At 37.9% G+C, this 27,898-nt stretch overlaps 2 protein-coding genes across 2 annotated transcripts in view; both read left to right on the top strand.

Annotated features, from left to right (window-relative positions):
- The first annotated feature begins 340 nt into the window (after positions 1 to 340).
- Positions 341 to 21,200, top strand: tbc1d19 (TBC1 domain family, member 19). The gene is made up of 21 exons (XM_033984122.2): positions 341 to 521; positions 666 to 738; positions 1,018 to 1,063; positions 4,213 to 4,288; positions 5,905 to 5,979; positions 6,707 to 6,770; positions 7,559 to 7,605; positions 8,639 to 8,749; positions 8,822 to 8,894; positions 10,807 to 10,845; positions 11,808 to 11,920; positions 15,202 to 15,276; positions 15,367 to 15,429; positions 17,138 to 17,222; positions 17,335 to 17,379; positions 17,824 to 17,856; positions 18,596 to 18,705; positions 18,997 to 19,088; positions 19,477 to 19,592; positions 19,685 to 19,755; positions 20,922 to 21,200. The coding sequence occupies exons 1-21, from the start codon at positions 426 to 428 to the stop codon at positions 20,994 to 20,996; spliced, it is 1,578 nt and encodes a 525-aa protein (XP_033840013.1). The 5' UTR covers positions 341 to 425; the 3' UTR covers positions 20,997 to 21,200.
- Positions 21,201 to 26,056: 4,856 nt separating this feature from the next.
- The window catches only part of stim2b (stromal interaction molecule 2b), a 36,710-nt gene continuing 34,868 nt past the window's right edge, over positions 26,057 to 27,898 (top strand). Inside the window, exon 1 of the mRNA XM_033983616.2 lies at positions 26,057 to 27,163. Within this exon, the coding sequence (XP_033839507.1) occupies positions 27,031 to 27,163 (133 nt within the window). The 5' untranslated portion in view covers positions 26,057 to 27,030. The remainder of the gene's footprint in view (positions 27,164 to 27,898) is intronic.

Genomic DNA, 27,898 nt, shown 5'->3' with positions numbered 1-27,898 from the left:
ATATATATATATACATATACATATACATATACATGGCCTATTAATAAGGGAGAATAAGTCTAACATGAATAAAAAAAATCAATTTACCAAGCCTATTAATAAGAGAGAATAAGTCCAAAATTAATAATTAAAAAAAAAAATTAACTAGGCCTATTAATAAGATAGAATAAGTCCAACATGAATAAAAAAACAAAAACAAAGTAGGTATAAAGCTCTCTATACTACCACACGGTTGATTTAAACTTAATTTCTATAAAACAGACCGGAACCAACTTGTCCAAGGAACCAATGTTGAATGTTGTTCCCTCAGATCCCGTTGCTATGTAGTTGTGCAGGGGGCTGCTACTGCTGCTGCTTTGCTGGATGTTGCACCATCATTAAACGTTCTGTAAAATAAAAGTAAAGCAGCACCGATATCACAAATAATGAACGAGAGTACCGAATTATCGCTGACAATTGCTCAAATTGTGCAACGCCTGAAAGGAAGCCATTTACACTCGCAAATAGAGCGACAAGCCAAAGTAAGTAGCATTAGCATGTGGCTAAGATGCGGAGGAGCAGAGCAGGTGCTTGTCAATCAGACTGCTGCAGCGTGGGGCTCTTGACTACAGCAGATCAGTGAATGCATGACATGTTTGAACTGATTTCTTTCTCAAATTAAATAGGAATGTTTACATCAACCCGAGATAAAACTGGGGTCGCTTAAAGAAGATGTACGCAATTTCCTCAAAACCTCAGGTGGGGGCTGTTGGGCTGAGAATCAAACAGATGACAGTGACATTCTGACAAACAAAAGCTTATGAGCTTTTATTACTGTCGAAATACTGTAATATTTTCAATAACAGCGTGCGCATCCCAAATGCTTGAATGAATTCTGATAATGTTGTGTATACTATTAAAGAAAAGACTACACGGTTTAGTGTCACTTTCACCTTTTGATTTTCAGCCCTTGTTGCTGCATTATGAAAATATAAGTATTTCTTATTGCTAACCATTTTACTTCTTTACTCCATACAGGTTGGGAAAGGAGGCTTCAGAATGCAGTGTACAGAGAGCTACATGTGTAAGCTACACCACGTGCACTGCATATTCATATTGTTATTGGTATTGGCATTTTGTTACTTTGTGTGTTAAGAATAAAAAGCCAAGCATAACATTCACAAACAGTGTAGTAGTATAATACACTTTTGAATACAGAAGGGATTTATAGGGTCTCTCTTCTAGCTCATACATAACAGTTTCCCAAGGTTCAAAAACTAGTTTCTTTTGAAAAGTATTCAGCATGTCCTAACTGAGTTGCTGTTGATGTTTTCACTGTGCTAATTTTTCATCCTTGTCAAACTAGTTTAACCTGGTTAATGTGGCTCAATGAAATTTAACCAATGAAAGACAGACATTGCTTTTCAACCATGCTTCAACAGAATAAAATCTAAAAATTTATATTAAAAAAAACAAACTCATGAAACAGGCCTGGACAAAAATGATGGTACCCTTAACTTAATATTTTGTTGCACAACCTTTTGTGGCAAACACTGCAATCAAATGATTCCTGTAACTGTCAGTGAGACTTCTGCACCTCTCAGCAGGTATTTTGGCCCACACCTCATGAGCCAACTGCTCCAGTTGTCTCAGATGACATGTTTCAGGATTCATAGGATTTAGGTCAGGTCTAATAAAAGGCCACTTTAGAATAGTCCAATGTTTTCCTCTTAGTCACTCTTGGGTGTTTTTAGCTGTGTGTTTGAGATCATTGTCCTGTTGCAAGACCCATGATGTGCGACTGAGACCAAGCTTTCTGACACTGGCCAGCACATTTCTCCCTAGAATCCCTTGACAGTCTTGAGATTTTATTGTACCCTGCACAGATTCAAGACCCCCTGTGCCAGATGCAGCAAAGCAGCTCCAGAACATAACAGAGCCTCCACCAGATTTCACAGTAGGGACAGTGTTCTTTTCTTGATATGCTTCATTTTTCCATCTGTGAACATAGAGCTGATGTGCCTTGGCAAAAAATTCAATTTTTGTCTCATCTGTCCATAAGACATTCTCCCAGAAGCTTTGTGGCTTGTCAACATGTAGCTTGGCAAATTCCAATCTGGCTTTTTTATGATTTGTTTTCAACAATGGTGTCCTCCTTGATCGTCTCCCATTAAGTCCACTTTGGCTCAAATAACGATGGATGGTGCGATCTGAAACTGATGTTCCTTGAGATTGATGTTCACCTTTAATCTCTTTAGAAGTTTTTATGGGCTCTTTTGATATCATTCGTATTATCTGTCTTTGATTTGTCATCAATTTTCCTCCTATGGCCACGTCCAGGGAGGTTGGCTACAGTCCCATGGATCTTAAATTTCTGATTTATATGTGCAACTGTAATCACTTGCTTGCTCACAGTTGCTTGGAGATGGTCTTATAGCCTTTACCTTTAACATGCTTGTCTATAATTTTCTTTCTAATCTGAGACAACTCTTTCCTTTGCTTCCTCTGGTCCATGTTGAGTGTGGTACACACCATGTCACCAAACAGCACAGTGACAACCTTTAGCCCTATATATAGGCCCACTGACTGATTACAAGATTGTAGACACCTGTGATGCTAATTAGTGGACACACTTTGGATTGTGTTTCCCTTTGGTCACATTATTTTCAATCTTTTCTAGGGGTACCATCATTTTTGTCCTGGCCTGTTTCATGAGGTTTTTTTTTATTAAGTAATGCCTTTGCTAACTTTCATTGGTTAAATTTCATAGAATCAGATTCAAGTTATTTCTGAGACCATTGTGTGTTTTTTTTTCATTAACTGAAAGGTACCAACAATTTTGTCCATGTGTGTATATTGCTACAGATAAATATTGCGATATATTGTGCATCAAAATATAAAAGGCAGAATTATCCAGTTATAAGCTATAGAAGATATTTATTCAACTCTACAGCTAAAATCTTACCTTATTACATAAAATAACAAAAATCTGGAACCCCAGCTTTCATATATTGAATGATGTAGTAATTATCATGACAAGCCTCACTGTTACTGTTGAAAAAGCCTTAGGAAATATCCTCCATGGCATGACCACAAACGTCAATATCCAGAAAGGCATTAGCCAAAACAACTGAGTAAACTGACACAGGCGGGCTGTGTGAATTAGGTTACTATGTGTGAAAACTTTGTCTTAATATTTTTGTGTGGATGATAACGCAAGTATTTTATTCTTTGTTGTTTTATTTGTGCTATGACATCACATTTCATCCATCTGTAAAGTTGAAATCCCTCCTCGTGTATTGTGTGAGTGTAGAATCCTTCTGTTTGTGAAGACACATTGTTCCCTCTATAGTGAAGTAAAGCACAGTACTCAAGACTTCTTACCTGCCGTCTCTGGAGGTTGGCTCTTAATGCATTGCCTCTCTTTTTGCCATTAGTCAGCTTTGTGTGCTCTTATACTTGTTTATGTTACACTGAATGTTGTTTAAGGAACCAGGGCCATGAGTCATTCAATATGTCTTAAGCATGCTTACGGGGAAGACAGGAGATAAATGTTGTGTTTGGGACTCTTTTTTTTTTTTTTTTTCCCCAGATATCTATTTTCTTTATTTAGTTTCAATTTCATGCTCTTAAAAATGTCATGAAAGTTAAAATAAATAAATTACAAAACTTACGAACAAACTGTATGTAAAATTTTATATGAATCCAGATATGAGGTAAACTAAAATGTAAAATATTCAAATCAAATATAGCTTTTACTGGTAATAATTCTATTCTGTACTGATTTATTGTTAATTACATCAACATTGGACAGGGTGTCCATCTATTTATGTCATAATGTGGTGTTTTGGTTCTCAAGATGATTATCCAATCAAAAAGCAGAATTAGTCTCACACAAAGTCTCTCAGTTGGGTTGCCAGTTAAATTCAGCTGGATAAAACCTAAAATGAGTCTCTGATCTGAATCCTCACTTCCTATACCCCAGGACCTACAGCCAATCATTAATAAGTGCTAGTGGAGCCTCTGAGGTAAAACCTCTTCACCTTGGCAAACCCCTTGGTAAAGTTGTGAATGTAGTACTCATTCCTGTACTAGACATTCCTGTAATTGCATTTATATTTCTGTCATCCTTCAACCTCTGCACACTATAATACCGAGTTGTGCAAGTCCATTCTCCTCTTGTGATTGACTCGTCTCTCTGCTCTTGACATGTTTTGTTTGTGCTTACTCCAGGCAGCAGCCCCCCTGTCACCCTGCGGCACCCCCAGAGCACCTCAAAGAGCCACTGGCCTACATGCGCAAGGCCCAGGTCAGTCTGTCTGCTCACATCCTCATCACTGCTCCTTCATCACCTTCCTCACTCTGAGTCTGTCACCTAGCTACAAACACAGCACATTTAGTCACATACATCTATAAGCGGTGGAGGCCAGGATTCAGTTGTGTATATGTTTTTGTTGGATCTAGAATTTTAAATGCAATGGGTTGTGAAAATGTGGAGATTAGTGATGATTTGGTATAGCTATTTCTGAAGTAAATTTCCCTTAGAACACATGTGTCAAACTCAAGGCCTGGGGGCCAAATGTGGCCCGCCACATCATTTTATGTGGCCCGCAAGAAGATAAATTAAAAGGCATGACTGTCATTTTAATATAAGTCTATACTGCTTTATTATGTGCACTGACAATAAACTAATGAGACTTTCCCAGCAAGTGGAACTGAGAAATATTTGCAAATAATCATCACAAAATGTTCATGAAGAGGAAAATTGTTGGCATGGAACGAAGTTGAAAGGAAGAAAAGTGAAGGTGAATACAAGTTTGTGCTTTGAGGAGAAAAACCTGTATGTTTTTTGTGTTATGAGGCGGGGTCAGTACAGTCTATGTCGACATTTTGGCACCAAACACGTAGCTAAATATGCAAAAGTTAGTCTGCAAGAAAAACAACAAACTGTCCAATAATTAAAAGGCTGTAAAAGGCTGTAAAAGGCTGTATTTGAAGCAGTGCTGAAGGTCTGTGAGCAGGTGTGTCCCGACCAGATACACTTTCAAAAATGTCAGTTTTGTCAGCAGAGATCAGACATTGGAAAAATGTATTTGACTATTTTATGTTTAAATAGCAATTATTAAAAGTGTGTATTGTAAATGTTCAGGAAATTAATATTAACTTTAATAATAACTTTTATGTATTTAAAGGAGCTATACCCATTTTTTCTTGTAATAAAGTCAAATTTGTCTTGACCAGTAGATATACTGTGAAAGCAGCTCTGAGGATCAAAATGAGACCACTGTCTTTGCATCTAACTATAAAGCACTGGTGCTCCATTAGAATGCTAGTTGCTGTTTCCATTACCATGGCAGCAAAACTCCACTCTGGCCTCTGAAAGTTGAGAAACAAGTTTATAAACTGTTCACATTAGGATTCTAGGAATGTGTTAAGTGAGGAATACATTTGAACAGCAAACAGGCTGAATTGTCCAATGCATAGTTTCATCCAAACTTTAGCCAAAGTCTTGGAACTCTCCTGAACAGCTGCAAGGAGACTCCTGAACAGCTGCAGGGAGAACTACCAGTGATTGTTTTGTGGGAATTTTTTAAATATGTGAATGGCAAACAGAAGAGCTTACAATTGGATTAGATATTTTTGGGAATAAATATCTATAACTCAAATGCATGAAATGTTTCTTTTTGTTGAATTTGTATTTTGCATTATCTAAAAAAAACAAACCAAAAAAAAAAACTATAAAGTTTTTTGAGATGCATATATATGTAGAGCAGACATTAACATGGCAATCCATTTCCTGATCTAGCATCTTGTTTCTGCTAAAATATTGTAAAATACTAAATGAATGCTTCCATTAAGATCGCGTCCACTTCTTCCTGCACTGTGCTTGTCTATAATGTGTTGTGTGTGGTGTTCTCTCCACAGGCCAGCTGGGAGAAGCGTGTCCTCAAAAGCCTCAACAGCATGAGCACAGAGCTGGGAGTACCACTGGCTCGAATGGTAACAATATCCTAACTTTAGCTTTGCTGGCACATTGTTTTCTAGTGCAAGCCCCTCTTCATGCTTCCCATATTTCCAGCCTTTATTTTGCCGTCTGATATATATGTTGTCTAGAAATGTATGTACTAAAGCAACTACCAAGATAGAACAAGATATACATAGACTGAGAGTGTCTGCAGATACATTGTTATCCCAGTCAAATGGCTGTATAATATATAAAACACTGGGAAATAAATGGGAGAGGATGACAAGTAGTCTACAAATTTGAATTCCATTCCGCTGTTTTGAAATAGTAGGGAGAGCATAGGCCGATTAATCGGTCAATGGGGTTTTACAATTTTGCTTAATCGACCAATTCTTTTACTGGGATTATGAAGATATGTGACTAAATTTGATTAATTCTACCTTTTTTTTTTTTTTTTTTACATGTAACAACTAGAGCTAGAACTTTTATGTACAAATAGTGAGCTTGTGGTGCCGTGAATACAGTTTTTGTCTGACATTTCGTCAGATACTTTATTAGAGATGCGTTTTTAATTTTTAGGCAATTAATCAATGTACAGGACATATCTTGAGTCGACCAAGAATTTCCTTAGTCTACTACAGCCCTATATATAGGTTAAGTTTATTAATTTGCCGGTAGGAACATTTTGTATTCCACTTCTTTATGATTTGTTTTGACTTGAGAGCATCTATTTGTTGAATTCCCTGTCTTCCACCCACACAGAGGCCTGCAGTAGAGCAGAAGGAGCTGACCAACAAATGGAACGAGATGGGCACAGACGAGCCAGGTCTGAACAGAGCTCAGGGGGTTTGGTTTTGAGCAGTGAAAGGCTATTGTTGACTTTGTTCTTCATTCAGCTAGAGATGCACTGGTTTAAAGTAGAATTATAAAAAAAAACATATGTAATATAGTCTATTAACTATTACAAGTCTATGAACAAGCTCACAACCTTACAATTGATATATTTTACAATAAAAACCTTGAAATAAATAAAATCCTATTTGCCCCCAGCATTGTACTGAATCTCAAATACTTTTGACCTTTGGGTGGCCAGTACATATCATTGTATAAGCACCCATTGCGTAAGAAGAACAAAATATATATCTTTATCTTTCATGAGTAGTCTCTGTGTAAATCCAGTACAAAGAGCATGGTAACTCTCCGATCCAAACAGCACTATCACTCTTTGCAATAACAGTGTGCTCTGTGCCGTCGGCTGACTGTAAACACTGACTTTTTCAATCTCGAGCCTGTCCAGACTTCTTGGACCGAGCAGCACCCTTCCTTCCGTCCAAACCCGTTTCTGACCTCATATACGGCTGACACGCCACGTCGATTTACTGCCGCTTTCTGTAAGTTCCACTTAGTGGCAGCTGAGGGTGCACAAAGTCCTACTTCGCTTCCCCTTTGACCAAAAGACACTGCATTGTTCTTAATGCACAAATGATAAAGCATTGTACAAGCCTCAACACATTTGTATAGTCTACATATAAGAGCCGTCCCATCTGTCCCGGAGTTGCTGATGTAAACAATTGGTATTTTTGTAAACTACATTTGTGATTTATCTTGCTACAGATTTGAGCCGCTTCAGACCTGTGTATGCCCCCAAAGACTTTCTGGAGGTAACCATTCCATTGTTGATTATCTTTAGAAATCAATTCATGTTCTAATCTTGACACTTGGTACAAACGTCCACGCATTGGTTTATACAGGTGCATCCCCTGCTGTTACCATTAATTTATGTGAAACTTAGAAGTCTGCCAATAGACCACTCTGCAAGCAGGAATCTGTAGTCTTCCTCTTGCGTTTGCTTGCAAGACATATTACACATACATAATTATTACACCATACATATAGACACATGCATATTTTTACTCTATTTTGCTAATGTGCTCTATGTACTTACTGTCTGCAATTACATGCACACCCAAATGTTTTGCGTCATGATTGTTGAATTATTAAAATGATGTCTAAACAACAAATCATACAATTTCTTTCTGATTATATCCCTCTGGTTGCTCACATCAGGTTTTGTGGTTTACATGTAATTTAAATAATCTTGAAGGTCCTATATAATGCACAATTGACTCTTGTAAGTTTTAAGCCATTTTATAATGTTATCTCATCAAAAACATCCCCGGAGTTGAGTAATCCTGTATTATTAGTCTGGCTACATCTCCAAAGCTCAAAATGCTATGTTCCACCTTGGGATGTCATAAAGTGGTAGTTTTCAAGTCAATGGCTACCTTTCGTTCAGTAGAGTTTGGTAATTCCAGGGCTGAAATGATCCAAATGATTCTAGTGAAGGTCTATGGCATTTAAAAACACAGGGGAGCACTTCCTGTATTACTACATGATATCACAGGGTGGAATAGAGTGTTTCCGCTTGAGAAAAGAACCAAAACTAAATATGCAGGGTTTGTGTGTTCCTACTCCGGGTAGGTTTTTGATGAGAAAACAACATTTTTACGTAGAAAAATAACAATACGAGCCCTTTAAATGTCCAGAAATCTGATAATAATCAGATTTGGGTGTACATGTACGCACTGACAGCACACACACTTAGATGCTATATGACAAAGCTAGATGTAATTAGCTCATATCACTTGTGGTTATATTTTGCAATAAACACAGATTTGTACAACTCTTTTTCAGGTAGTAGTCAGCCTTAGAAACCCCAACCATGACAGCAGCGAGGAGGTAAATGTTAGGAGCCACTGGGGTCTGATCCAGGTTCCCCTCAATGTCCGGGACATCCCAAAGCTGGTAGGAGCTCTTTTTTATGTGGAATGTTTGCAAAATTTTAAACCTTTCTGTTTATTTTTCCCATAATTCCAGAGACAGGCCTTTTCAGAACTGAACTTAAACACTGGACAGTTGGGGATTGAAGATCACGCTCACATTCATCCAGGTACATAATTAAAATGCCCTTACTTCTACCGTGGGGCAAAGAAGTATTTAGTCAGCGACCAATTGTGCATGTTCTGCCACTTAAAAAGAGAGAGAAGCCTGTAAAGTCATCATAGGTACACTTTAAACAAAAAATGAGAAAAAAAAAACAAAAACAGAAAATCACGTCTGATTTTTTAAAGAATTTATTTGCAAATTGTGGTGGAAAATAGGTATTTGGTCAATAACAAAAGTTCATCTCCATACTTTGTTATATACCCTTTGTTGGCAATGACAGAGGTGAAACGTTTTCTGTAAGTCTCCACAAGGTTTTCACACACTGTTGCTGGTAGTTTGGCCCATTCCTCCATGCAGATCTCCTCTAGAGCAGTGATGTTTTGGGGCTGTCACTGGGCAACATGGACTTTCAACTCCCACCAAACATTTTCTATGGGGTTGAGATCTGGAGATTGGCTAGGCTACTCCAGGACTTTGAAATGCTTCTTACGAAACCATTCCTTTGTTGCCCAGACGGTATGTTTGGGATCATTGTCATGCTGAAAGACCCAGCCACATTTTATCTTCATTGCCCTTGCTGATGGAAGGAAGTTTTCACTCAAAATCTCACGATACATGGCCCCATTCATTCTTCCTTTACATGGATCAGTTGTCCTGGTCCCTTTGCAGAAAAACAGCCCCAAAGCATGATGTTTCCACCCCCATGCTTCACAGTAGGTATGGTGTTCTTTGGATGCAGCTCAGCATTCTTTCTCCTCCAGACTCCTTGAGTTTTTACCAAAAAGTTCTATTTTGGTTTCATCTTACCATATGACATTCTCTCAATCCTCTTTTGGATCATCCAAATGGTCTCTTGCAAACTTCAGATGGGCCTGGACATGTACTGGCTTAAGCATGGGGACATGTCTGGAACTGCAGGATTTAAGTCCCTGGTGGCGCAGTGTTACTGATGGTAGCCTTTGTTGCTTTGGTCTCAGCTTTCTGCAGGTCATTCACTAGGTCCCCCCATGTGATTCTGGGATTTTTGCTCATTGTTCTTATGATCATTTTGACCCCATGAGATCTTGCGTGGAGCCCCAATGTGTTCCATTTGCTAATAGTTGCTCCCACAGTTGATTTCTTCACATCAAGCTGCTTACCTATTGCAGATTCAGTCTTTCTAGCCTGGTTCAGGTCGACAGTTTTGTTTATGTTGAACTGTTAGCTGTTGAACGTTGTGGACAGGTGTTTTATACTGATAACAAGTTCAAACAGGTACAATTAACACAGGTAATGAGTGGAGGACAGATGACCCTTTTAAAGAAGAAGTTACAGGTCTGTGCTTGTTTGTAGGTGACCAAATACTTATTTTACCAAGAACTTTACCAATTAATTCATTAAAAATCCTACAATGTGATTTCCTGGATTCTTTCCCCCATTCTGTCTCTCATAGTTGAAGTGCACCTATGATTAAAATTACAGGCCTCTTTCACCTTTTTAAGTGGGAGAACTTGCACAATTGGTGGCTGACTAAATACGTTCTTGCCCCACTGTATATATATAACTATATAAAATTTGTTTAGTCAATCTAGTCATATATTTTTAGACATATACTGTTTTGCTTGGGGTTATTCTAACTAAACTGACCCTTTTAAGGTCTTTTAAAACGTCTTTTTATTATTGCTCTCATAAATCTCGCTGTGTTAATTGTGTACAGAGGGTATTGTGCACATATCTGCTTTTTTCCGCTCCTGTGCCTCACGTAGGCCTGGCTTTCCTCAAACTCTATCTCTGTTAAGTTCGGAAATTGACAGTATTAGTGTCTCTTTAAATTGTATCTTATCCAGTATGTTGGAGTTTTTAAACTCGGGGAGATGGATATTTGTTTACAAAACTAACCAGATTATTTTATTTGTTTCTTTCCGGTTGCTATGAAGATCTGTTTGAGAATGAATATGTTCAAATTGGGAAGAAAGGTAAGGCAATGGCAAGTTATAGTTTATTTAACTACTGATAATAATAAGCGCTTATCAAAATCTACTTACCTTTTCAAGTAAACCTGCACTACTGCAGGACATTCTTCCATAAATATTGAGCATTTGCTTGCATACAGTTTTAGGCAAGTCATGTGGGGATTCGACAGTCATATGTTTTTGTAGCTATTTATACCATTCCAAGCTAAATTTTGCCCTGTCAGTCGTTGAATAAAAATAATTTGAACAAAGGAACGACATAATTATAAAGCTTGATTAAAAAGTGCTTGATGAAGTGAATAGACAGCTCTTTGACTCAGCACTGTGCTATTACATTGCTGTAAACATTGATATTATTGGTCTCCTGCTGTTCCAGTCCAAAGACTTAGATCTCCCAAATAGGAAATTTACAAGGAATGTGGGTTTATGTTTCAACTGCCCGGCATCTGAAATCAATGACAGCATGTATTCACATTTGTGATTTAGGGCAGAATAGAGCTAGAATTGTTAATTTCTCAGTGTTTCCAAGTGTTACTTTTGGAAAGTTGTGTAATGTGTGTTTCGAGAACCAGTTAAGTAAAATGATATATTTAATGGTATAATGGATTGTTTTGGATAAATGTGTTGATTCAGTATAACCTGTACTACCCACCATTGTTATAGTAAAGTTAGAAAATGCTCTTTGATAATTTTTGAAGTCTAATAGCACTGTCATCAATTCAGATCATACTATAAGTGGGGCAAATAGGTAGGCTTAACCATAGAAAAATATCATAATAATCCTGTGTCCTGATAAGTTCCATCAGTCTTCCATCAGTCAAATCAAAAAAGCCCAGAATACAGTATGTTGTAGGTCAGCAGAGACATACCTGTGGTCTTGGGTTCATACCTTTAAAAGCCTCACATTCTGACTGAATAAAAAATGTATGCCTGGGCTTTTACACCAATGTGTTTTGTGTGTGCAGTGGTGGAGGAGCAGGACAGTGCAGCAGCACAACAGTACAGCAGACAGGGCTGTCCCACTGGGCTCCGGGCAGACCTGTGGGCACTCATCCTCAACTCCACCAACCAGCCACAGGTACAACCCCCACCATTCCTCTGTGTAGACAGGTATTTATGTATTTATGACATTATGTGGACTAAAATTAGTATACGCACTCAGTTCATGGGGGCCTTCCTTATGGGGCCAAAAGTCATGTTCCCATTATTAGATCAACAGCAGTACGATCCTGTTCAACATTCTACTTGCATATATATCATGCTTTTGTTCATTTATGGAAAATTGTTGCGTGGGAGCATACACCACAATTTTCTATAAAAATACAAAAGCCTGATACAAAACCGTACACTATAACTTCACAAACCTGATGCGATGCTGATTGTGTTGTGATAGTCATATGAAGGGGGTGTAATCACAGGGAGCATTTAAAAAAAAACAATATAACGCAAAATGATCTAAATATCTCATGTGCTAGCAATTAATACCCCATAAAAGTGTTATACCTGCCTTTAAGGGTAGGCAAGTAGTAATTATGGCTAAGATTAGGAGCCTAAGGTCCAGAAAAATAAATCTGTGCCAATGTAATGTCCACAAAAAGCATGGAAACCCAACGTGTGTATGTGTGTATGACTCAGCTGTCCCCCTGGGGGTCGCCTGTCACTTGTGATTTGTCAGAGACCTGTCACATACCTACACCTGCTGTGATTCAGAAAGTAGTTTCTTGACAATAGTCGAATGTCCGTTTTTTTTGTATTAGTAATATAGGTGTGGACCACACAACTATATTAGCTTGTTAAAGGTGCCATATTACACAAAGTTGACTCTTGTGAGCTTTTAGCCATTCTAAAATGTTGCTACCTCTTCAAAAACATGGTACCTGGTTTAGCTGAGATTGAAAATTCCGGGGCCGAAATTATCCATATGATTCTAGTGAAAGTGTATAGAGTTTGTGAACACAGTAAACACATGTGACAAAACAGGGTGGAATAGTGTGTTTTCTGTTCGACAGAAGAACTCAGCCTAATTACACAGTTAGTTAGTTTGTGTGTTAAACAAAAAACACAACTCTGGGTGTGTTTTTGATGAGAAAACATCATAATATAGATGAAAAATAGCATAATGCGGGCCATTTAAGATAAATGTTTTTCCCTATTAGCCATTTCTTTTAATATATGTTATTGGGCAATTAAACAGTCTTCTAGTTCTTGCATACTTCAAATAAGTAAAAGTAGACCCTGTAATTTATTCACTCTCAAGGTTTAACAGTTACGTAACCGCTCCATGTGATTCTCCTGAAGATCTGTTCTATCTCTGCTTGTTGTGCCCTGAGAGTACAAATGCTAACGGTAACATAATCAAATGCTACTGTTTTAGCACAGTGGACCCAAATAAAGCAGCCCATCTGCTGCTGGTGCTGGTGTGTAAAGTACGATGGAGTTTCCTGTTCCTGTTATGGCCAACGTTACACAAAGCTGAGATGGGAGCAGGGGGGTGCATCGACGGTGGTTAAAATTTCAAACTTAATTTCGATACTAAGGAATAGGCTCGATACTGATTCTAATACCATGATGATAATAACACACACTCTTTATTTAGACAATTGAATGTAATTTTCAGAATTAAATCATAGTACTTTCTTTTATATTACCATGTGGCCTTATATCTGTGTAATTCCTCAGTAATCCAGGTGGGTTCCATGGTGGTCCATGGGTGCGGTCTTATACTAGTTGCAGGTCAAGATTATTCTAAAGATATTCAAGAAAGGTTCTAGTTTTGATTCTAGTTTTAGTATTGTTTATTGTATAAATTTATACCTTTTCACAATTTAAATGTTGTGGCAGTGCTTGTGTTTTTTCATCTATCCAGTAATGTACTTGAAGACAGCTTGTTCAGTCATGTACTTGAAGACACCTTGAAAATAAAATGAAGAAATTGGAATAAGAAGCTCATTATGATGTACAACTTAAATCAATTCAGAGCTGTGTGACTTTGTGTAGCTCTGATCACGTCCAGGCCACGGCTCATGTGTCTTAGAGGACACTTTCACCGCTCCATCGTCTCGCTTCGACTGCTCATCTGTAACCACCTGCCTGACGCGGCCGGAGACACTCGGAGTTAAACCATGCTGTCGGAAACACGGCATCCATCTGTTAGCACTGCTTTAGTTCTGCTGTCACTACTGTCAGGAACGTCGCTTAAGCTTCATATACCTGCTCTTCTAATGAGATCTGGGGCCATGTTCATCTATAATTTAGGGCTGCACAATGTATTGCAAAAATATTGATATTGCAATATTGGCTGAAGCAATATTCAGTATCGATTAAGACCTACCTTAGACTTTATTTTTGCCCAGTTTGACTAGTAAATGAAGGCATGTATATTTTTTGCTTTAATTTAACTAAACTGCCAAAAGTATTTTAAAATACCTCAATAATATCGTTCTAGTTTTTGTAAAGTGCTTTCCAACTAAAGGTTATTATTATTATTATTATTACTATTATTATTATTATAGCAATACAAATCAAGACACTAGTTCAGTTGGTAGAGTGTGTGTCCACTGATCCGAAGGTTAGATGGTTTGGATCCCGCCCTTGACGTAAGCATCATCGGTTGAGCGGCTAGATCCACTGACCCACAAACACGAAAAATGAATACTATTGTTACGTCCTTGGGCAAGACACTTAACCCACCTCACCACAATGTCTGCGTACAGTGGTGGATGAGTGTATGTGTGTGTGTGTGTGTGTGTGTGTGTGTGCGTGAATGGGTTAGTGGTTCCTTGTTGTAAAGCTCTTTGAGTGCCTTGAAGGTGGAAAAGTGCTATATAAAAATGTGACCCTTAAACAAACTTATATTCTCAGTTACGGTTGGGTGATGTGACTGAAAAATCAATCAAAATGTTTTTTCTTATATTGTGTGATGACTTTTGTTCCATTTTAATTTAATTTTGATGTTGTTTTGCCTTATTAAAAAGTAATTTTAAAAAACATCTCATGAATTTTCTGAGGGTAAAAATTATAGACTTTTAATACTTTACTTTTACTTTACTTTAAAGTCTGAACTCAACACTTCTTGCTTTTAGTGACAAAGGATTGGTTGTGGATCTTTCTATTAAAAAGACCCATGCTGACTGAATCTTAATCTTGATTAAAATTTGATTAATTGCACAATGCTATTTTCAAGTCACAATAATGGATTACTTATTCAGCTCTTGATTATGTGCTGTATTACTTTCTGTTGCTGTGTCCTTGGAAAAGACATGCACCTGTTCTAACATGCATGAGGTTTTAAGGTTAACAGTTATTTTTTGGTTATTTGTATTCTTGTATACTTAAATAAATTGTCTACTTGTCTTTCAGGATGTGATGTACTATGAGCAGCTGAAGGCCGGTGTCATTCATCACGACCTGTTGGTGGACAATCTCATCTACAAGGTAACGGCTGACAATACAGTGGTGTTAGTTCATTACTCTGGTTTGTTAATGGTGCTTTAGAGATAACATGTTCTCTGCTATTCTTAACAGGATGTCAAACTAACAGCCAGCAACGATGACTACTACTTTGTTTTTGAAGACTACCTTTATCAGGTACTTGGGCTGCAGCATTTGTCTGTGTCTTAACCTGCACAGAAACAACAACAATATTCTTAGTGTTTTTACAATATTAGCTGGTAAAGAAACATTAACATTGATTCAAAGCTTTTTACAGTGGCGTTATATTGCAATGGTGAAGCTATATCTAGCCCAGACTTAGATCCCCAATTTTCTTTTGTGTACCAAATATATCTCACTAAAGTTACTGAAATAGTTTGTCCCTTGTGAGTAGACTTGTTCATATTTTGCAGTGAAGCAGAACTTGAAACAAAGTTGCTTGCGAAACATAGCGTTATGCCAGAGATGACATCTGATTGCTAAAGGTCCCAACAGAACTTGTGACTTTTTGAATGGAAGTACTGTACATGGTATTGGTCCATTTCCTTTCACTGCTCATGACAGATGGGGCTATATACACAAGGTTTATTTGGCAGCTGTGAAAATGTCAGCCTGAAAGACCATAACATAATACAACATTGAGATAGCACGAACACTATCTTTGTCAATATTTATAGATGACAAATCTTCTAAGCAGTGCAAGAATCTACTCCCAATTGCAGTATGGACAATAGCGTATTATTAGATATGGCTCACTGATGACTTTCAAGATGGCATTTTGATCATTAGCCGATATCCTTGGCCTGAGTAGGTTCCAATGTGCTAATGGGCCTATTGGGTATGGGGTAATAAAACTATAATGGTGTTTCTATTGTCAAAGAGGATGTGACGCGTAGTAAGCGTTCACCTTACACTGCAGCACTACATGGTTACTCACAAAATAGACTGAAACAGAATCCTGCTACGTCAAAAAGAGAACTGTAAAGGAATGACAAAGAGTGGGGCTTGCTGAATGAAACTTGTTTTGTTCTGGTGTCAGATGTCTGTCAGAAAAAAATTTATATATATGGTGTAATCTTTTAACAATGGCCAAAGAATTCAACTATGGCTTTTGTAATCTTTAAAACTATTGTCAAGAAAGCTGAAAATTATATGATGAACTGCTCATTTGGATTTTTCCCCTGATGCAACCCCACATTACACAAGACCAATTACACCACCTTAGATTAATATCAAACTAGCAAACTTAGCAGACCTGTTCATTATAGCTATACTATTCTAGATTTTTGTAAGACCAGTGTACTGCCTTAATGGAGGTCTGTTTTCTTAAACCATATATTTTCTAACGATATTACACAACATTTTTATGTATCTAATATGAATACTCATAAGCATTTACGAACCAGAAGATATTCTGAAGAGTACCATTAAAGTGGAGACACCATCAACTTTTTATACAAAAACCAGTGGTAAGATGGGAGCCCACCCAGCGTTCTTCTCCCATCAACAATTCTGTATAAGCGCTGCCACCGGTCTCATTTGAGGTCACGGGCAGACGGTTTCCCTCAATATTATCCATCATAAGTGGCCTGTGGAAATGAAATCGCTTCTCAAAAAGGACAGACATGGCACAGTAATGGAAAATGACAACCACTTGAAAATCCATCCCGTGAGGAAGAAAAGAAAGCACTTGAGATACTCCAGAAAGATTTCATATACATTATGTTCACATGTTCTTCTGGCTGGTTTCAATAGATAGTTTTGTTCATTCATGAGGTTTATGCCTCATTCTTTTCATCTATAATAATCCAAAAATCTAGAAATATGTATTATGTTTCTGATTGCATGTACCATTTTCCTCTAGGTTTTGCTGTGTTTTTCTCGTGACACAGCAGTCTTGGAACACTTCAAGTATAATAGCGCTACTCCGCCCAAATCCTACATTGAAGGTAAGGCTCATGTGTCTTGGTACATCCTGGTCAAGGCTGTTCCAAATGCCAATCCACTACACTGACCTTGCAGCCCATGTGTGAACTATTATGTTTTGTGTCCATGTTGCAGGAAAGATGGGAGTGGAAGAGTGTGCTGTGGTGTATCCTCCCAATGGTGAGCCATTTATTTAAACATTCTTATTAAAGGCACTGTACCTGATTTTTACTGTGAAAAACTTGAAAAATAGAACTAGTTAATTTTAATTGGTCTGCAGTGGTCACGCGCTATTCCTCATTTACTGTGGATTCCAAGCATTCCAAGCATCCCAATTATTTACTGCAAAAGTTTTATAAGCACAATTTTCAGAGATCAGAGCGGAGCACTTCCTGATTATTGGACAACAAAGCACATTATTATTAGATGCAGACAACAACACACAGTGGACATATTTTGACCTTGAGAGCTGCATATATAATATATCTGTACTGATGCAAGTACAAATTTTTCTCAAATAAATGGGATAACATTGTGTACAGGACCTTTAAACATCAAAAGATAGACTTCTGAAGGGTGTAATTTATTTAGTTGGATTTACATTATATTTTTTTATTTGAATAGGTGTGATCCCCTTCCATGGATTTTCAATGTATGGTAGGTATTTATTTTTATAAAATTTTATTCAAGTTAAGGTTGAGTAATAACTAGGAAAAAATGAACACAAAATGTTGAGTGCTTATTGGGATGCTCCGTTAGAAGATTACAAATTTCACTTGCCCAATCTAATATCATTATATTCTGTTCTCCTGGGCACAAAGTGTTCCTAATGTGCTGTGTAAACAAACAAGAACCATATTCAGACTCATATTGGATATAATCTTGTTCTCAGGGAAGTGTGATATTTGCCTTATCAGCAAATTGGGTTTAGAATCCAATAATTGTTAATTTACTGACCTCTGGTGGATGGAGCATTTTCAGATTGAAGGGTATTATTACATTAGCAAAAAATAACATGCTTATATACTGCAATTTGTGTTTATCATGTGGGGGAGAGCGATATGCTAAAGAAAATCACAATTTTCTTTGAACCAGATCACGATTTCTATTAAATCTCGATTCATGGAGACTTACTATCTTTTATTATTTATTATGCCTTTAAGTAGTAAACAAAGTCATCTGCTTATTGAGCGGAGAAAAGTGTCTGGGTTTGGGCATAGATGTACAACAATCGGCACTGAATCACTATCTGACGATGTCACCTAAAGAACATTGTCACATAGATGAGATCACAATTCAGTTTTTATCACCAGATTGCCCAGCCCTGTTATCATGTAATGCACAGTGCAAAAGACCGTTTCTTACTAGATGAATTTTCCTTTCCTTTGCTGCACAGTGGCTCCTTTGTGTTACTTGTACAATGAGCCATCCAAACTCTACAGTGTGTTCAGAGAGATGTACATCCGCTACTTCTTCAGACTCCACTCCATTTCCTCTTCACCCTCGGTAAGATTACCTTGCCTCTGAGGACAAGACATTTAGTTATTTTTTTGTGTTATGTGCTTTTATTTAAAAAAAAAAAAAACTTTTCAGTCTTCATTTGGCCAGTTAAGGTATTCATTTATTCTTATTTAAAATAACAACTCATGCAAAAAGGGTGTCATAAGAGCAGAGCAGCATACAGTTCACACAGTAATACTATACAGTGAAATAATAGTAAAGTTACAGTTTAGGTAAATATAGTTTCGCTGAGTACACACTTTACTGTTTACCTCACAAACATGGTTTCTCCTGCAGGGTATAGTTTCTTTGTGTCTACAGTTTGAGAGGCTGCTCCAGACCCACCTGCCTCAGCTCTTTTACCATCTTCGACAAATCGAAGCACAGCCGTGAGTTCCTTCCTAAATTTTATTTCAACTTTAAAATTTTCTTGTATTATATAAGGCAGGTAATAGAGCAAACTTACGGTTTTATCCATTCAAAGGTGAAACACACCATTAATGTAATACTGCCATCTAGTGGTAAAATAACAAAACCACAATGTATAGAATACCAGATAAGTTTAATAACCCCCCCAAAAAGATATCCCAAATATATAAATCTGAAGCTAACCTCTTTTTGAAATGTAATATTTATCAAATGATTCATGATTATTTGTTAAAAAAAATAAAAAAAAATATAATAATAAAAACAAAATTAAATAATAGGAAATAACCTTTTTTTTTGTCATACTTCCCCTTCAAAAGTCATACTGTGCTTTTTTTTTTTTTAATCTAGGTTACGGATAGCCTTCAAGTGGATGGTGCGTGCCTTTTCCGGATACCTTTCCACAGATCAGCTCCTGCTCCTCTGGGACCGCATTCTGGGATATGATTCCTTGGAAACAGTCGCTGGTAAACATTACAACACCTGACCATACATTACCCAACATCTCCATCTTGTACGTTCAACCCATGTGTATCTCACATCTCTTCCTCTGCTCCAGTATTAGCAGCTGCCGTGTTTGCCTTCCGAGCTGAGAACTTGATGGAAGTGACGTCGCTGGCATCTGCCGAGGTATCTCACATTTTACTTGTGTGCCTGAAACTGTCCCTCACATAATCTTAGAAGGACTGAAATAGCTCCTGATGACCAGCCAGAGCCAGTAACCCCGTCTCCTGCCCGCACATGTCTTAGGAAAAATGGCCGACTGCTGGACACCTTAGTAGATTTCACCTCCAGTATGTGCCAAGGCTTGCCAACTCAATCAATATGATTGACTCACTATCTTTAAACCAGATATTTAGCTTCATAATAATGTAGTTTTAAAATATCACCGAAAACCATATTGGCTTCTGTCACTCATTACAGTAACGCCTAATTTATGACTTGTGCATGCCTGAACTTTATACCTTGCTCGCATAGCATACCGAAGTGTCACCTATCGTATGACCAAAACCAAGTGTAACTCATATGATGACTTGCCACATGGACCCTCTTGCCTAATTCTGAGAGCGATCAAGTGTACAGGGAAGAAGGGGGAGGGGGGGGGGGGGGGGGGGGGGGGGGGGGGGTTAACTACAATATGACGCATTGGGGCGACAGGGGGCGACAAAGATGCTGGCCTGCACTATTTGCTTGCTCATGCGCCACCTGCCCCAAACCAAAGTGCAGATATCATAACATGGCGCTCCTTCGGTTTATATTTAGAAGCACAGGTCCAGTGTTGAAATGGTACCCCTCTTCTTTAACATGATAGCAGATCTAAATTAGTTCAATGGCAGATCATAAGAACGGCGTAGGGGGTACATGGGGGAGTGGCACATCTCAAGCATTGATTGTACTTCTCAAGAAACCCGCCTCATTATTATTGCTAAATGTGTTTTTTATCACCCAAAGTCCTCAATATAGCTCTTATAAACAGGAAACTGAAAGCCATAACTAACCCAAAACCATTTTTACCAGTACCACCTACTTTTCTTAGCCTTTGTTTAGCTGAAGAGAGGAATCAGTAAGTATTCTAATCACAGCAGCTAAAATGGTATACATATTGAATTATGCTATGCAGATATTAATCTTTCGTTTTTAAGTACACTCGTCTAACTAATAGCTAAAAATTGTGTGCTAAAGCAAGATGCCATTTCCCTTTTTAGGCAGAAGTCAGGAATGCTTTGGTCAGGCTGGGTGGGGACCATTGATCCCAAAAGTAATTTCTACAATGTGGCTTTCCTACATTTTTCCAGGCCGTCCTCGCTGATCTTTCGACACTGAAGGTCATGCCACTCATCCAGATCTTTCTATTTGCCACTGCAATCTGAGGACCATGGTTTATGAGTTGTGGTACGTACTCTACATACCACCTAGATGGACGAAGGGACACTCCAAAATGCCAATTGCCACACCTTTAACGCACTTGTATACCTCTTATCTGCCCATATTGAATCGAATATCATGGATTTATGAAGGCTTATGAAGAATATTTATTCTTTAACATGTCTTGAAGAAAATCCACTTCTCATTTAATACACCCCATTTATATGTGTGTGTGTATATATATATATATATATATATATATATATATATATATATATATATATATATATATATATATATATAAAATATTTATTTATTTATAGAATAGCCAGTCTTGTGTCATTAGATATTATACAGCCTGTAAGTATAGCCACTGGAGTTGAGCGAGCTGTCTGTTACTAGCCATATGCTGTGCAGGAAAGCTGATAGGCACAGTGCGCTCGCATCAGCTGAGTGGCTCATTAGCACATTGCAAGGAGCAGTCTTTGTAATGGCAGCACGTTAGAGAACAACAGTTGTGTTTAATTAACTCTGAGTGTTGGTCCAAATGTACCCCCTGCTTCATAATAGATGATGCTTTTGCTCCTCAAATTGTAAGCTTCCTTGCATGATAAGGCAATGGGTTCAAAATGTACCATGAGCATCTATAAATAAGTGGGATTATCAAGGAAACCTCTTTCAGTAGTTAATTTCAAATATAGTTTCAGTACACAATTTGCCAGTTGTTGATTATGTTTAGATGAGATACATTTGTTGAGCAAGAAGTGCAATGAAAGCATGTAACTGATGGTACTAATATAATGTGCATTTATTTTTCAGACATTTCATTGGTGCAAATCTGTGTACTCTGGAATGCATTATATATTGAATTAAGTCCTCTTCCCCACAATATTTTATTCACATATACAAATACACCTGTATAATGTTCTTGGACATGTGAAAAAAAATGTATTTAAAAATGTATTTTAAAATTTTTGGTATATAAATTAGGCACCCATTTCCTTAATCCAGTGTTTACATTATCAGTCAATGCCAATATACTTTTTCTTCAACCCATTTAACTGTTCTGCCAAAAACACACATTTAAATAAAACTTTTCAATTGTGAAATTGGGTGCATATTTTTGGAAGTTTGCTCCTCAACTCCTTGTTAGACCAGCTTTCTTCTGTGTCACTTACAGGATTCTATAGGTTTTGTGTGACTGGGTAAATATTTTGAGAGGGCATGCTGCTTGCTGGATGCTAACCTCTACAGGTGTTTGTAGGGACAGCAGTTTGGTTAAGTGACAGATATCTACACTGGGAAACATGCTACTGCTGTGCACTTGTGGCCTTCCTCCTACACTTTGCATCTGCTGTTTCCCTCTCTACTACCCTCTCTCTGGATGCATATCGAATTCTGCTGCTCCTCTCCTTCTTCCATGGCGACTGCTACTTATGCCACCTGTTTAGTAGCACTCCCACGGCTGACTGTTTTATCAGCCTCACCTCCACTGGCTTCAGGAGACCTAGTCCTCTAGTTACAGCTAAGGCCTGCTGGGTAATCTGTCCATACTGCAACACTCCTGGTGGATGGTGAGTGACATTACAGGACAGTGTGCCTTGGCTCAGTTAACACCATGAAGGCTGCCATCACTGACAGATTGCTTTATTTAAGCTGCAATTTGACCCAAGGCCACCTCGCTGTGCCTAGCCATGTTAACTGAATAATAATTATTATTATTATAACAACAATAATAATAATAATAATAATAATAATAATAATAATAATACATACATACATACATACATACATACATACAATACCTACAGTAATGTAGCACTTTTCATGACAATCAAAGACACTTCATACTAGTGTTAAAATTTCAAACTTGATTTTTATACTAAGGAATAGGCTCAATAATCAATACCAATTCTGATACCACAATGATGATAAAAAAAACACTTTAATTTTATACTTTTATATTACCCTGTGGCCTTATTTCTGGGTAATCTTTCAGTCTTCCAAGTAGGTAGCATAGTGGTCAATACTAGTATACCAGTCTATGTGGTCTTACACTTTTACACTTTTTTTAGATCGATATTATCGATACGTGCTCAAATGAGTATTGAGTATTGATACTTTTAGTGGCATAGTACAGTCACTGCAACCACAAAAGTTTAAATGACATTTTCACAGCCCTTGATAACAAAACAATTTCTTTGGACTGTTTTTGACTTAACTAAGCCTTTTGACACAGCGGCGCACGGAGTCCTCTTGACTCCACCTGAAGCATATTAGCTTTAACAATACTACATGTAATTGGTTCCAAAATGACCTGTCAAACAGGACCCAGGCAGTAGTAGCCAATGGGTTTTAATCAGATTTTGTAACTTTAAGTAAAGGAGTGCGCCAAGGCTCAATTTTGGGCCTACTACTGTTTGTATATATTAATTAATTTGGTCGAAATTTAAGAGAAGGTCACATACATTTATGTGCAGATAATGCTGTTTTGTATGCGAGCGCTCTCTCTCTCTCTCTCTCTCTCTCTTGATGAGGTGCTTTTAAAAGACTTTAATGAATTCCAAAATTTCCTCATAAATCTTAAATTATCATTGAATGCAAATAAAACTAAGTATATGATTTTTTTCTAAAAAAATAAAAAAAAGTAATGTGCAAGCTATAAATCTTTATACACTAAATGGTACATCCATTGAAAGAGTCAACACTTATCTTGGGTTTTGTCTTGACAAAAATGTATCCTTTAAAATACATCTTGGAATTATGTAAATGTCTAAAATAAAAATGATCATTTTATTACAGAAAAAAATATTGTATCCAGTTAAATTACGGAAAAGAAATTGTTCTAGCAACCTTTCTTTTTGTACTGTATTATGGAGATGTGGTCTACATGCAGACTTTAGCCTCTGCTTTTAAACCATTGGATCCACTCTTCGCACTCGGCCCTTCGTTTCATTGCAGGTGATGGATTTAAAACCCATCACTGTATTCTCTCTGGAAAAGTGGGTTGGCCATCACTCCCAGTTAGAAGATAACAGCATCGTATGAAATTTATCTTTAAGGGACTACTTCAAAAACTGCCAGAATTTTTCACATGCTTGTTGATCATTGATATTGGAACATTTGATACCAGATCACATGACTGCATTAGGTTAATGACTAGCTGCACAAAAACTTAGATGGGAATGAGGGCTTTTAGCTCTTTTGCTTCACAGAAATGCACCTCAAGTAAATACAAAATTACCACCATCGCAATTTAATAATCTGATAAACATACACCCACCTGCACCTGTTTTTAATGTTTTATATCAGGCATGCCCAAACTGTGGCCCGGGGGTCAAATGCGGTCTTCAGACCAATTTTTCTTGGCCTTCAAGGTTCCAGGTAAATTGGCCCATGTTACCTTAAACAGTACTTTTTACTGCATATTTCTGAAAATTTACTTTAACAAGCCCACATCAAATATTTAATGTGTCCCACTGAGGATGCAAGCATGAATAAAGGTCTAGCGGTCCAGTCTAACTTGTAATAATAACAACACAGATTTGAAATATTCACTGTATTGGCATCCAGTCTATGGCCCCCAATCAGCCCTCAGCTTTGTCTGTGATTTTATATGTGGCCCTTAATGAGAAAGGTTTGGACACCCCTGTTTTATATGGACTTTGATTTTTTTTTTTTTGTATTATATTTTGAACAGAGCACCTATGAAAAAAGAGTCCAAGTGCTCTTATTGGGTTCTCCTGTATAAATAAAGATAAAGAAAGAAAGTGGCAATTACTTTTGACAACCCTACTTCACACAGTTCAGGACAGACAAAAACACAAATGAAAGAGAGAACAAGAGATGCAGTTATTCAAGAGCAATTTTGAACAGGTGAGTTTTCAGGGTTTTTTTTCAAGATGGTGAGTGATCTCAATTGCTGTTAAGTTGATTCTAACTGCTATAGATTACAGGCCCTAAAACAATAAAACTAGTAAAATCAAATAAAAGCATAACCAAAAACCATACAATGGAAATAAGTAAAATACATTGAAATAAATAACATAACTGTATAGTGTTCAAAACCTGTACATAAATTACAAAATAAACCTATTTTCACTGCTAGTACTAACTGACTACATGCCATGACTTGTAGTTCTGCTATTGCCTCTGTCTGGGGTGCTACTAAAACTATTTTAATTAATAATTATGATTAGTATAAGAGTTATCATAAAGTCTTAGTTTAATACTAGGTTAAATGCAATCAGTTAAGAGAGTTTTGTTTCTGCATTATACAATGGCATCAAAATTGTATTGATTACTGACTCATGATGTGAGTAGATGGTCAGTAAAGAGGAATATACTTTAAGTGTAAATATAAAACCACTGGTCATTACTTAGAAAATATATTTGTAGTACACTGTTAAGTTAGACCTTTTTCAATATTCTTTATTTTAGTGAGATGGCATTTCATATGTCTCAAGACAAAATCTAACAGGTCATTAATAACTTTTCAAATGTTTTTTCAAATTACACTTATATTTCGTCTTTAATGCAAATTCTATGGACTCCCTTATTTGTTCTGCAAGTTAGGCTACTAAAACATTCTTCAGTTATGCTGAAACGATGTTACGTGGTAACAAACCTAGTGTAATGTGATTATTCGCGGGTTTGACCTTTTAAACACAAAATTGAGCGATGCGTCATTCCACCAATCATATAGTGCCATGTTGGGACAGGCTATCCAATCCGATCGTTCGGTTTGAGGAGAAACAGGGATGTATTACAGATTGAGGAAGCAGACAACAATGAATATGGATCACATCTTCTTTGTCATAAAACGTATATATATTAAATTTCAATGTTCTTGAAATGGCCTTCGTGTGTTCCGATGCAGTGATGCGCATTTGGCCGTGCGTAAAACAGTAGTAGGAAGAAGTGATCATGAGCTAGCAGCATGAAGCCCCTAACTGAAGGGGAAGCAATAAGCATGCCCCACCGATGTACGAGTCTCCCTGAAAGCATGACACAACAAACACCGCTGGGAAAGTCGGTGAACGAGCAGCGAGAGCCTTGGCGGTCACCCCTCCCGATGTCAAAGCATTTTGCATAGTGACTTCCGCCCCCGGTAGCTTTCTTTCTCCAGCCAGTCTGCATCAGCCGGGGCAAGCGTAGCTGATACGACATGAGGATCCTGTATCACCCCGAGCTGCCCCTCTCTCCTAACTTCATTTAGAAAGTACGCCGATGTGCCGTCTGACTCATGTAGGTCGCAGAAGGATTAGGAGGGAACTGTGGAAGACGTGCTTTTTTTCTTTCATGAGGCAACTGGATTTGTTACTATCATGTGAAGAGGAGGCGGACCGAGGAGACACTTCTTCAATATGCTGAGGCTGTGGTGTGTGTTTGTATACTGTACGTGGAAGTACAGAGACAGTTCCCAGCCAGCAAACAGGCCTACGTAAGGATTTAACAGCGCACTTGTTCAATTTTGAAGCGCGTCAAGGGATTCTAGTGTCGTTTTTGTGCGCTTTGTTTTGGACAGGGAATTCCTCTACACCGGGCTGCATTCTCGCCAAGCCGTTTGCATTCATCACACGTAGCTTGTGTTTTCCTCTATATATATTTATCGTTTCTTATTTCTAACACGGTGGATAAGCGGTATGGGGGATTTGTCCGTCATCTAGCAGCAGGCGCCCCTTTCAAACAGCCAGCAATGCGATTAAGAGCTATTAGTTTTTATATCGGGGTCTTCTTTCAAACTAGTTTGCCTTGCCAATGACCCACGATGAACTATTATTTCGTAGGGATCTTCCACGCTCCTGTGCGGTTTTGTGCCAAGATTTATTTCTAATCATCTTATAATTGTAACTGCGTTTTGAAGTTGCTGCATTACTTGTTCGCTAGTATTTAATAATCTTTGCCCAACGAGACATTTTTGACTTGTTGAGAAGACTGACTAAATCATATTGTTGGTGGGTGCCCAGAGGCTGTGTGTAACCCATCTCCCCACCTGCACGGATTGGATTTTTCTAGATTTTTGTTATCTTTTCCATCATGAGTTACATCCACACGGTGGTGAACATACTGCTACGTGGACTCGTCATCTATGCGGTACTGGGCTTGGAGTGCACTTACTCGAATGATCTACCCAACCATTCGTCTGATGCTGCAAATGTGGCCATCACAGGTAAGCCCAATCCGGAGTGTCTCCCCATTTACTGTCTTTACGCATGTACAGCGTTTAGCCCTGTCTCCCCCTCCGTCTCCCCCTCCGACTCCCCCTCAGTGTCCCCTGTGGCTTTCTCGGGGAAAGCCGAGGATTGCCCTGCGCATGATTTAATGGCAGCTGATGCGTTTTTGTCGGCAAACACCTTTTCCCCAAAGCTCACATCACATCACAGACATCACAGAGAAATGCGTGACATGAAAGGAATGCTGGATGAGGATAGGCGCATTTATGTTGTGTCGCCAATGAAGCTTCGATGGTTCCCAAACAAATTGGATCTACATGCTTTACGCGTGTTTTATGCCAACAATAGTTAGATGTTATCTACTGCGCAGGTATTTTACTTGTATTTACATAAAGGGAAAGGACACAGGGGACTCCCCATGGCAGTCTACTATCGATGATCCCTAGTCACAGCAGGATTCCCATCTGCATCCTAGTCAGCCGTCACTATTGATTGACCTTTGTACACTAGAGCTGCCTTTATCAATACTGTTAAATTGTATGTTAGACACAGGTGCCAATAGGCCCATAAGGAAAATTGCTTCTACAGGTAACCAACATGTGACATATATCATGCATCTCCTCAATAGCCTTTGCAGGGTTGTCATGGAGATCGCCCACATGACCATCACCAAATCCTTGAATGAAAAACTAAAACATTTAACCATCAACCAATATTCTCTATGACAACAG

The sequence above is a fragment of the Periophthalmus magnuspinnatus genome, chromosome 18 (assembly GCF_009829125.3).
Source record: "Periophthalmus magnuspinnatus isolate fPerMag1 chromosome 18, fPerMag1.2.pri, whole genome shotgun sequence".
Taxonomy (NCBI): Eukaryota; Metazoa; Chordata; class Actinopteri; order Gobiiformes; family Gobiidae; genus Periophthalmus; species Periophthalmus magnuspinnatus.
This window is presented reverse-complemented; position numbering and strand designations above follow the sequence as displayed.